This window comes from Falco rusticolus, chromosome 6, assembly GCF_015220075.1.
Source record: "Falco rusticolus isolate bFalRus1 chromosome 6, bFalRus1.pri, whole genome shotgun sequence".
Taxonomy (NCBI): Eukaryota; Metazoa; Chordata; class Aves; order Falconiformes; family Falconidae; genus Falco; species Falco rusticolus.
In genome coordinates this window covers 69,923,673-69,936,193 of record NC_051192.1, presented here as the reverse complement: position 1 = coordinate 69,936,193, position 12,521 = coordinate 69,923,673, and the positions used below count along the sequence as shown (strand labels likewise).

Sequence of the window (12,521 nt, the reverse complement as noted above, 5' to 3'; positions counted from 1 at the left end):
ACATGACCCCGTGCTCCCCCCATCTCCAACCCTTAAAATATTGATTTTTCCAGGAATGCAAACCAAAATCTGTCCTTTTCACTAAATAATATATTTAACATTGCAGGGAGGTAGAGATATTTGAGAAGTTTGATACTGCTTTCTTAGCTTTTTATTGGAGTTCTCCCTGTTTAGATTCAATTTTTTATATAATCTAACCAGTAGGTTTTTTTCATTTTTTTCAGTATAGTTACCGCATTGCACAGTAGCACAATTCTGTTACAAGATCATACATCACTGTAATACCTGGCATTAAGACTAACAGGCTTTAAAGTAATGATTCCTCAAATAATAAATATAAATACCAAGATTTTAATTTGATTTCTTGAAGTTACTCTTCCTTCATATTATTGTCCTAGCGAAGGTGTAAAGTCAGACAAATTTCTTTGTAAGTTGGTTCTCATATTTACAGTTTAGCTTTACATCATCCTAAATGATGCAAGTAGCTTTTCAGGCTGCAATGATATGAATTTGCTGAAGAAAAACGTACAGATAGTAAGCAAAGAATAATTCTGTTATGCAGCTAGTCTATCCTCTTTCTAAATTAAAGAAAGAAGTGTGGTGGGGTTCTTTTGTTTGTTTTTAAACTCAGGTGAGGTTATAGCTAATATTAAACTAGTAGATCTGCAGCTGCATCATTGAGCAGTATCGTAATTCAGTTTAATTCCAAATTTGTTCCTCTGATTATGAAGCCTATCTTAACATAGCACCAGATGTTTTTAACCATAATTGGCAAGCTGAGACAATGGGTTATCCAATCTATATGTGCAAGTACATATTTGTAGTAAAATTACAGTGAACAAATTGCATTAACTAAGCATTTTGCTCTAACTCAGATTACTTTTATTTTTTTCCTCCTTCACAAGGAGTGTTTTGACTGTGATAAATTTCACTGCTTGGGGGTCATGGGGTTATAATGGAAAATCCATTTTTGACTCAATCCTACACCAAACATTAAGAAATATTATTATTAAAAATTACAATTACTTTCTTTTTATTTGTAATAGCTAAATGTGGTGGAACACTGACAAACATGGATGGTGTGATCCTGAGCCCAGGCTTTCCTGGAAATTACCCTAGTAACTTAGATTGTACATGGAAAATTTTATTGCCTATTGGATATGGTAAGTAAACTTACATTTGGACAACAATTATTTCTAGTAATCAAATTTAAATATATAAAAGAATATTCTGATTTCCAGTATGAAATAAATTTTATCCAGTGAATGTATTGTGAACCCCTTACATAATTTTATATTATCTCTTGATTTGAAAATTGTTGGCAATTTAAAAATTTATCTTTGTCAAAACAACTTATTTGTAAAATTCAACATGTCTTGGAAACTGATTTCTGAGCAAGTGAAATCAGCTGCATGAAGATATATCAGATGAAGTAAACAATTTGACTTCTAAATTAATTGGTGGTCTTCTGTTTAATGTCCTTTCATTGTCTCCCAAGTGACTTTTTAACAGTATTTCTTATGTTCTGTGAAAATGGACAAAACCTCATTTCTAGCACTATGAATTGGTTAAAAACATTCTAAAACATTCCAGATCCCAGGAAACAGTTGCCAACTTAAAAACTTTGTAGGTTTGCTTTGAAACTATCATCATACAGAAAATATCTTCACAACTAAATAATAATTAGGTTGAGAATAAATGAGATGGATAATAAGGGGTGTGTAAGTGCATGTATAAAACACAATCTTCTATCATTATTAGAAATAAAAGGAATAAGTTTTCTTGCTGTGAAACATTATGACCCATACTGTGAATTCAATGCTAGTGCTCGAATAAGAAAATTAATTTTAAAAGCTTATTATTAAATTCACTGTACCCATCTCTGGAAATAAATTTCTGTTCTTTCCATTTGCATTCATAAGAGGGACTTTTGTTGAAAGATGCACTATTTACATAGAGTGTATTTTACTAAGTTAATTTGTAAAGCTTCTGTGCTACTTTTTAGAATAGTGCATGCCTGGTAAAACTGATCCATCATAGTTATGAATAACCTTAGTAGCCTTAGATACCGTTATAGCCATAGGATATCAACAACCATAAACAGGACATCCCTGGCTAATTATGGCATTCTACAGCTACATCTGCAGAAATATATATGATAAGCAACTGTTCTAGAGCGATGTCATCCTAATTAGGTTACAATACTGCCTTTTACAAATGGTCCTTCATATTTCTCACTTACTCTTTTTCTTTAACCTTTCCATGTAAACATTTTTTCATGAATTAATTACGCAAAAGTGTCTTGTATCCTATTATTATCCCTCTCATTTTTCAGAAAGTCTCTGGTAGTGGTAATCCTATAAATAGAAAAGATTATGATTTTGTTTGGCAAAGGACTTAACAGGTACAAGGTGTTCATAACATTGATCTATCATTGCTTTCAAAAATATTAGAAGTAATTTATTACTGTAAAGTTGCTACAGGGATATTTTTTCCCAAAGTCTTTGTCAAACAATCCACAGATAATATCTTTATACCAAGCTTAAAAATTGTTTTGTTAGTGATGTGATAGTTAACAGAGATCTTCCACTGCAAAAATCTTCAATACTATTTTAATCACAAGTATAAGCTCATCCTGAAATACCTGAAATACATGAAATCCCTGAAATATAGAAAATATTTCCAAAGTTGAATAATGCTCCAGCAATATTTTGGAAGGATTTTAATGTGGTAGTGAATGAGTTGGAGATTAGCACTGTGCACAAAAACTGATCAAGAGGACACTCATGAACATGTAATGACTGATTCAAATGCTATTGAAATAATTAACTTCACAGTGACTTCATACCTCAGTAAGTATTCCTTTATTCCAAACATTTATTGAATCTTTGTGAGTGAATGAAGCCCATGATATTACTGTCTTAGTGCAAGCACACAGGTGTGCTTAAACAAAGACCAACAATAAAATTGTCAGAGCTAAATGTGCCCCAAAATATAGGGCACTCTTAATTATATGAAAATATACCGATCATGTAAAAAGAAGACACTACTCAAACCCAAACATTTTAAAATAGATGGAAAGCATGTATTTTCAAGTGAGTTGTGGTGATTTTGCAATGACTTCAAGTAGCTGTTAATTGATGAACATTTCTAAAAAAGAATAGCTCAGCTTGGAATTCTCATTATTTAGAGTCTATTCAAGTGAGAGAGAAAATCCTGTGGAGGTTGGAGCAGGAAGTAGTACAATTATCGTTTGACTGGATAATGATTTATTTTCTGAAGCTATCAGTTTTATTCTGTATAATTTTATGTAAGAAATGACTTAGAGTAGAAAACATTTTCTCTGACATATCAAATTGAAAACTGTAAGTTGTATAAACTTAGAGTTAAGGCTTGAGTGACACATACAGTGTATCCTCTAATTGAAATTAGCATCTTTGAAAAACCCTGAGGGAAAAAAATATGTCTATGTTTGTGTTTAAAATGTGGCTATTTTAGGCAGTTTAACTTTTTTAAAGTTACTGGTAAATCTACTTTTCACTTTTAAAATAAAACGGTTTTCTATACTGAATATCTATAACTAGTCATATACTTCCCTTCCCAGTAGATAAATAGGAATTATTCAAATTTAAAGGTACTCTGTGGCTTATCAGAGACTATTTCAGAACAGTAGGCTACATTTATTTAAATACCTAAACATTGATTTTGTACAAATGTTCAATTCAATTATCTGCTTGACACTTTAGCAACTTAAGTATAATATTCAGTGGCTGCCCAGTTCTTCAGAATTTCTATGCTGCTGACATCCAGTCCCTGGTGGGAGTCTCTAAATGCTGATACTGAAGTCAAGGTGTTTCCAAGCAACGGTTTTATGTCCTACCTCATCTTAAAATCCTGAGAGCTTTGTAAAGTTAGTGATTTCACTCAAGTCAGACTAACTGCATCAGGTATCATACAAGAGATGGCTGATATTGAGACTCTTGTATATTCTGTACGTGCCTCTCTATTGATAGCATTGGAATAAGTTTTCTTATTCAGTAGCTGAAATACTTGGTTTTGTATCTCCCCCTCTGCATAGCTAAGAGAAGGTACTAGAGCTAAATATCCCATATTCTTACAAGTGCTCTTTAACAACCAGTTTATTTGGAAGCTTATTTAGTTTCTCCTGTGGGAAAAAAATATATATCCCTTTTATACAAGTGATTAGATATCAAACCACAGAGGCAAAGAAATGAGCTATAGAGCAAGAATGAGTGAATGAATGACCCTGGTGATTATAAGGTACTCTCCTGGAATGAAAAATATGTCTCTACTGCTAAATAACAATGTCAAGCAGAGAGTTAAGGCATTGAATATTTCACACTGCTTTGTTGGCTCATTCAGTAATTCTGTTTTCTTTCATTCCAGCTAGTTCCTTATAGTCTACCAGAGCAAGGTTCAGCCCAAGCAGTGCAGTTGCAAGTTACTTGGTACTACTTGGCTTTCAAACTAGGGGTTCATCCCCCATCCCTCTTTTCATACTATATATACACATAACTTGAGTACCCTGAATCCCAAGTCCTCAGTCCACATAAAGTAGTGCCAGAACTCAAAAACAGCTCTTCCTATGAGATTATGCTTATACTTCTGACTGTTCAGCATTTTGGGAGTCATCTTTCTCCCTTTCATTTTGTGAGAAAGGCCTGGTGAGAAATCACCTGACTTCCACAGAGGATTTGTAGTAAATGAGCCTGTCCACAGTCTGGAGTTCAGTGCATCTTACAGCACTGCATACAGAGCAGAATGACTCTCAAGACACACTGGCTCAAGCTGGAGGGAAGAGGCAGCAAATGCAGGTGACTTGGATCAGGAAAAGCAAGGCAGAGTAGATATTTTAAACTAGGTAGGTATGTAGACTTCTGCCTCTGAGAGGTCACTCCGTTAGTAACCTTCCCAGGTGCTGAGCTGATCCTGATCCTCAGAGGCCTGGCCCAGCTGCAGTAATGATTTTTCAGCTGAGTCCTGACCATACCATGAGACAGCAGGACTTGTGATGTGCTCCTCATTTGAATGTTTCTGATGGCGGGTTTAGGAACCTGACAAATATCTGATTGTTGAGTTTGTGACTTCCTGTCGTTGGCCCCTACATGTGTGGTAGTTATGTTTATTAGGAACCCAAAAATTAGAAGCTCCAACTCCTGCAATGCTTAGCAGCTATTTCCTTAATTTAAGCATCCCACTTTGAATGGTGACTAAAATATAAATATAGTGCCTATAACAATTATTATGACTTTTTTTTTTTTAATAATTTTTATTTGCATGCTGTAGTGTTAAGCAATATGAATTATAAAGCCTCTGGGTTTATTTTTTCTTTCTCAATGCTGCAGGTGCACACATTCAGTTTCTGAATTTCTCTACTGAAGCAAATCATGATTTCCTTGAAATTCAGAATGGGCCATACCACACCAGCTCTATAATCGGCCAGTTTAGTGGAATGGAACTGCCATCACCCTTGCTAAGTACTACTCATGAAACACTTGTCCATTTTTACAGTGATCACTCAGAAAACAGGCAAGGATTTAAATTGACGTACCAAGGTAAGTTGGAACTAGCACAACAGACTTTATGGTTAAAAAGAAATATTTTTTTTTTCCATTTTAAAGAACAGGTTAGACATATACTATAAATAATTTTAAAAACTGAATTGTTTAATCCATAGATTGAACTTTTTTACAACTGAAATCTTGCTGAATTGGAATCTTTATTTTACCGATGTAAAAACCTGAAGCCACAATGATGTCATTTGCCAAAGGTCACATAGCTGATACCCCTTTCCATCCCATTAAGGTGTACTGTTACTGGGCAATAGTACTAATATTCACAATTTTGTTTTCCAATTTATATAATCTTGTTATATTTAGTGTAATGAATGAAGATTTCAAAATATAATATGGATTATTTTAAATACTCAGATGAAAACCTGTATAATTCTTACATTTTTTCAGTCAGGACTTAGTTGAAAATTAACAGGAAATGAAAAGATACCAGATAACACACAGTCTGTATCTGTATTTTGAAATGCATATATTCAGTATGTGAACATGTGAACTTTCTATAGTCTTCTACTGTTCAATTTTTTTCTTCACTCATTAGTGACTATAAAACATCATTAATACATGCATATTTCTAAAAATGTTAAAATACTCTTACCAAAAACTGTTAAGCCATGTTGCAGGATCTGAACAGTTTAACAAAATGGAACGCCTGGTTCCATTCTAACATCCATCTAACTGCAGTGAGGAAGACTCATGCTAGTTTATTCTAGGCTATTAATTTAGATAACTTGGTTAGATTTTCATATATATGTTTGTGTAAACATGTATGTGTGGGTTAATTCTGGTGGACAGTTAAGCTCCACGTAGCTGCTCACTCCCCTCCCACCCCCCGTGGGATGGGGAAAAGAGGAAAGGAACAGTAAAAACAAAGCTTGGGGGGCAAGATAAAAAACATTGTTTAATGAGTGAAGGATAAGGGAAAGAAGAGAAAGAAAACAAGTGATGCAAAGGCCATCACTCCCCACCTCCCACAGGCAGACTGATGCCCAGCCAGTTCCCAAGCAAAAGATGGCTAACATCCCTAAATCCCTTCTTTTTCCTTTTAATTGCTGAGCATGATTTTATATTGTATGGAATATCCTTTGGTTAGTTCACATCATTTGCCTGGTGTCCCCTACCAGCTTATTCTGCACTCCCAGTCTATTCACTGGCAGGGCACACTGATAAATAGAGATGGCATTGATGCTGTGCAAGCAGTGTTCAGCAAAAGCCAGAACATTACTGTGTTATCAGTATTGTTTTGGCCACAGATTTAAACCACAGCACCATATAAGCTGCTATGAAGAAAATGAACCGTATTGTAGCCAGGCCCAGTACAGTATGTATTTGCATACACACATATATATAATTATAGTTAAATCATATCTACAGAGTCAATGGATAGAGAGGAAGATTCAGAGCACCTGAATTAGGCTAATGCTTGTAAAGTGTGCCCACAAAGAGGTCACATCTCTCTATTAACCTGTGGAGTTTTGTTCTGTCCCATAGGCTTAGAAGTAGGGAATATTCTCACAACACCACACCCACCTAGTGTGATTTTTATTTTGAGCAGTCAAGTGTAATTGTAGTTGGACAGATGGCTCTTTTTAGTATTTTCTGGAAAGACTTGAAATGTGGCAAAATGCAGAAATACCAAATAAATAAAATACAAAGCCATGTGGCATGCTTTCTATATATTCTCCAGAGGTCTTTGTTCTGGTTGTAGTTAATGTGTTTTTTTCCTAACAATAACAAGGAATAATCGTATTTAGTCTTTATAGGCTCAACTACATGTGAGTAACTCCTGGCAAACAGCATTTTCTGTCATGAAATTAATAGTTAAATCTTATCTTAAGTTGTCTGTATACCGTATAATATGTTCTTCTAGAAACACTGTTCCAGCTTGCTCAGCAAGGTTTTGTGTTCCCTTTAAAAGAAAGCATACATTCATATTTTAACATAGTGTGACAGTTTCAGCAGGGGAACAAGGAGAGAGATTCAGTTTGCTTTTTAATCATTATAATACTTAGGAATTTTTATCTCTGCTTGTGAATCTGGATCAAAATATATTTATTATACATGGTATTCTATGGTTTTGGCAAGGACACTGATGTTTGTTGATGTTTCAGGAAATAAAAGCCATCTCAAAATAAAAGAAGGCATAGACTTGGAAAAAAAAAGAAACCTATATATTATATTTTGATTGGTTCACAACATAATGCAATTGACATGTACTTCAAACTCTTCCAATCATTGGTTAGTGCTTGGGTCTGTTTTCACATAGAGCTTATACCCAGTGAGACAATTGGTATTGCAAGACTACTCTGACATCAAATGTGACACAAGTTACCTCTGGCTATCAATTATTTTTTTCCTTTAAAGTAGCAAGAGATTTTTCAGATCCAGAGTCACAATGTTTAATAAAACTGAGGATAGAGATCTGTATCTCTGTCTGTCTAGATCAACAATGGTCCCTTCACAGCCCAGAAAGGCAACTGTATCCTGGGCTGCATCAAAAAAGCACAGCCAGCAGGCTGAGGGAGGTAATTCTGCCCTTTGACTCCACTCTGGTGGGACCCCACATGGAGTACTGCATCCAGCTCTGCAGTCCTCAGCACAGGAAAGACATGGACCAGTTGGAGCGGGTCCAGAGGAGGGCCACAAAAACAATCAGAGATGAAACATCTCTCCTGTGAAGAAAGCCTGATACAGTTGGGGCTGTTCAGCCTGGAAAAAAGAGATGGGTCTGGGGAGACCTTATCGTAGCCTTTCAATATTTAATGGGGCCTTATAAGAAAGATGAGGACAGACTTTTTAGTAGGACCTGTTGAGATAGGATGAAGGGTAATAATTTTAAACTAAAAAGAGGACAGATTTAGACTAGATATAAGGAAGAAATTTTTTACAATGAGGTTGGTGAAACACTGGCACAGGTTGCCCAGAGAGGTGGTAGATGCCCCATCCCTGGAAACATTCAAGGTCAGGTTGGAAGGGGCTTTGAGCAACCTCATCTAGTTAAAGATGTCTCTGCTCATTGCAGGGGGGTTGGAGTAGATGACCTTTAAAGGTCCCTTCCAACCTAAACTATTCTATGATATGACAGTTTTCTGTATTTAGCCTGTCTCAGGCAAATTTATTTACCTTTAATTTTTTCCATATATTTGAGTAGTATCTGCTTAGGCAAGGCTTACACTGTTGTGATGCCAGACTGTTGTGCTTCTGTTATGTGATTTTATAACCATGGGCCAATTTCAGTCAAATTTTGAAGTTCCTACAAATGTTTGAAAAGCAGTATCGGTAACATGGAGGAGAGAGTCTTGAAATAGTGCCCTTATTGAGAGGAAACATGGTATTACTCTATAGATACCAATTCAGTTTGGCTTACTGGCTACCCAGTTGAAATATTCCTTGTCACAACTCATTTTAATACACACTGTGTCTTGCCTAACTGCTATTCATGGGATATAGACGTGGGAGGGAGATAAAATATGAGAGGCTGGCATGGGTGTCACATTCAAAAATCTTCTTACGAGCAAAAGGAAGTGTATCATACATAGAAAGCTAAAAATTTATTTTTAGTACAATTAATGCTTACACAGTTCAGTTGCCTGAGTCAATCAACACAGAACAAAATCATAAGCAATACATCTTTACATAATATGGAACAAATAGTTGTCAGGACTAAGTAAAGGTTGTATGTAAAACTGGAGGGTGTATATCAGACCAGTGCAAACAGATGTAGCACCACACAAACAATTCTGCAAAGAATTAGAGAACAAATTTATTCTGAGTATTTAAAAGATTGTTTGTTAGTACTTTTGCTTTTGTCCACGTTTGCCAGTTCTGTGGAAATGAATTTGTAAAACAAAGCAGATAGATCTGAGGACCTGACATCTTAATACATTTAATAGATGTTTTTTCAGACTCTTAATTTATCCCATTATCAGATGTGCTAATAGACTATAATATAGCAAAAATTTTCTGTAAATAAAAAACATTGCTTTTCTAATAATTAAATTAATTTGATATACCCTTAAAAAAAGATGAGTAGACAAGAGGAGTCCATAGTTGTAGTCACATTGGCCGAACGCATTCTAGTGTCTTAATGAATATGTTGCACATTAGGAAGTGCCCACAAGAGTGCATAGCTTTATCCTAGTCTGATTTTTTAAAATGTACTTAAATTTACATTAGAATGTATTCAACATTAAATTTGTCCTGTTACTGAATGGTACCACACTTGGTTCAATTCAAGAACTACTTTTTCATGAGTGAAAAAAGTGCTATTTCTACTAACTAGAATACAAAAAGTAGTAGCATTAAGGTAGCCGCTATTTTTTTGCAAGGTAGATGCATTTTTGTAGATATATCAATCTAAGAATAAAGGGAGATTGTTAATGGGTATGCTTTTTGAAGAAAACTTCTATGTCATAAAAAATGAGGCTTTCTAGATATCTTAGCACTTTATGAAGGATAAGGCTTTCTGATAACCCCTCATCTCTGGTGGAAGTAAAGAGTATGGATATTGTATTGATAGATTATATATATATATATATATGATAAATATATAATGATAGAATTAATAATGCTATTTCTCAATTTTTCTACTGACTTTCTGAAGACAGAAAAATACTTATGAGATTGAAGCTTCATATAGCCTGGAACTGTAGTCTGAGCACATTATTTTGGGGAAGAAAAGTGTATGTACACTGAGAACAGCAAAATATTTGCTTCCCATGCTTGCAGGGAGCTAGTGCTGCTTTTTAAGCACTAGCCTGTGAATTCTTGCAATACAGGATTTGAATATATAACCTAAATCACTTAGGTCCTGTGTAATTCTGAATGCAGTAAAAAGCATTGTCTCCTTAGCAGAACCCTAGGGAAGCTACGGCCATGAGTGCCATTGCTGGACAGCTTGTTGTGTTATGTTGATTTTATGCTGTTCTCATGTATTGTTATCACTTCAGCTTTGTAACTGCATAGCATAAGGAATGATGAGTGTTCCATTATGTTCAAGGCTGAGTTACTGAATTTGTGTGTGTTGTGAAACCTTTTGCTTCATGTGTGTCAAGAAGGAAGTTCATACTGATTACCTGTTGAACTGTCTGAAGCAGTTATGATAAATTTTATTAGTTATTATTTTTATTTACTTGTAAGATGAGAGGATTTTAAAACTGCCTGATTTTTAAAGTAGCAACATTTAGGTTTAATTACACTTTTTCTGTTGTTGAAATAAATATTGTACTCTGGCTAAAAAATGGCATTGAGAAAGGGTGTCTCTTATCACCATTGTAGTTTTGACACCCTATGCAAAGACAGGAAGGCACCAAAAATGCTTAAAGAACATTTTTGAATTGCATTTGAATAGCAGTCTTGAGTTTCTGAGACCTTTGCATCTGTCGAATATCAGTACCTGAGAAGTAAACAGCCTGTGCACACTAGGTCTGAGGGGAAGAAAAGTCACAGAAGTTTGATTGGCAAGCCAAGTTAGCTAATTACAGGCTTGGGATACTCTGCCTACAGCTGGAATGACTCAAGGTATGTGCTAAGTCAGAAGAAATAACAGCTTTTATGGACTCAGAGATTTGTAATAGAATTCAGTACACAGAAGGACACAGTCTAATGGTTGTTAAGACATATTTCTGGGTTTTAATCTCTGGCTATGATACAACTGTTACCTCAGCCTTTTAACACTTATGGAATATCTTTTTCCCACACAGCATTCCCTTTAGGACTAGGTCGTTTTTAAGGGAAGCAGATAAAATATTTTATTTCTGTTATTTTAACTGGGGGAATCCTAGTTCCTGTTATTGGAACTCTAAAAGCATTTTCAGTCTGGTTTGAATTTCAATGTAGCATAAAGCTGAATATGAGGGAAGAATCTTACCCTGTTGTATTTGGAGAGCAAAATGTTCCAGAATACACAGAAAAAAGTTCTAATTGCACTCCCTTCATCCCACAAGCACACCCGTGCACATACACAACATGATTTTACTTGGTTGGATGGTTCGACTTGATCTCAAAGGTCTTTTCAACCTAAATGATTCTATGATTTGAACATGTTAAATCTGATTACGTTTATCTAGCTAAAAGACAAATACGATAGAACTTCTGAGTCATAGGAATCATAGAAATAAAAAGGAATTGTTGAAAAACTATTTCTAAAACTGTTTTAGCTGATGTCCTAAGGGGTGGGGGGGTGGGGATGTCCTAAGGGGTGGGAGGGTGGGGGGTGGGGGGGTGGAATACTAATGGAAATAAGATATTTAGGGGGCTTATAGCAAATAATTTTCTAACTTGTAACAAAAGTAAGCCATGTTTTGTGACTCTAATCCTGAGTCATTGCATTGGAAATTCTTTGGTGCCTAAAGCAATACAATAAGGTTCCAGATTGCCGGTCCTGTTCTGGGCTGCAGCAAATTGTATCCTGAGCTTCTATAAAAAGAAGCATTGCCAGCAGGTTGAGGGTGCTGATTCTCCCCCTCTACTTCACTCTCGTGACACCCCACCTGGAGTACTGCATCCAGCTCTGGTGCTCCCAGCACAAGAAAGAGAGACCTGTTGGAGCAGGTCTAGAGGAAGGCTACAAAAATAATCAGAGGGCTGGAACAACTCTCCTTTGAAGAAAAGCTGAGAGAGTTGGGGTTGTTCAGCCTGGAGAAGGTTCCAGGGAGTCCTTATTATGGCCTTTCAATACTTAAAAAGGTGTTGTAAAAAAAATGGAGAGACTTTTTACCGAGGCCTTTACTGACAAGACAAGGGGCAATGGTTTTAAACTGAAAGAGGGTAGATTTAGGTTGGACATAAGAAAGAAATACTTTATGATGCGGGTGGTGAGACACTGGAACAGGTTGCCCAGCAAAGTTGTGGGTGCTCCATCCCTCAAAGTTCAAAGTCAGGTTCACCAGGACTTTTAGCAACCTGATCTAGTGAAAAATATCCACGACC

At 35.7% G+C, this 12,521-nt stretch overlaps 1 protein-coding gene across 1 annotated transcript in view; it reads left to right on the top strand.

Moving 5' to 3' along the window:
* Positions 1 to 12,521, top strand: part of CSMD1 (CUB and Sushi multiple domains 1) — a 1,210,601-nt gene that overhangs the window by 1,053,966 nt on the left and 144,114 nt on the right. Inside the window, exons 40-41 of the mRNA XM_037392820.1 lie at positions 1,047 to 1,163; positions 5,367 to 5,576. Coding sequence (XP_037248717.1) covers positions 1,047 to 1,163; positions 5,367 to 5,576 — 327 coding nt within the window. The remainder of the gene's footprint in view (positions 1 to 1,046; positions 1,164 to 5,366; positions 5,577 to 12,521) is intronic.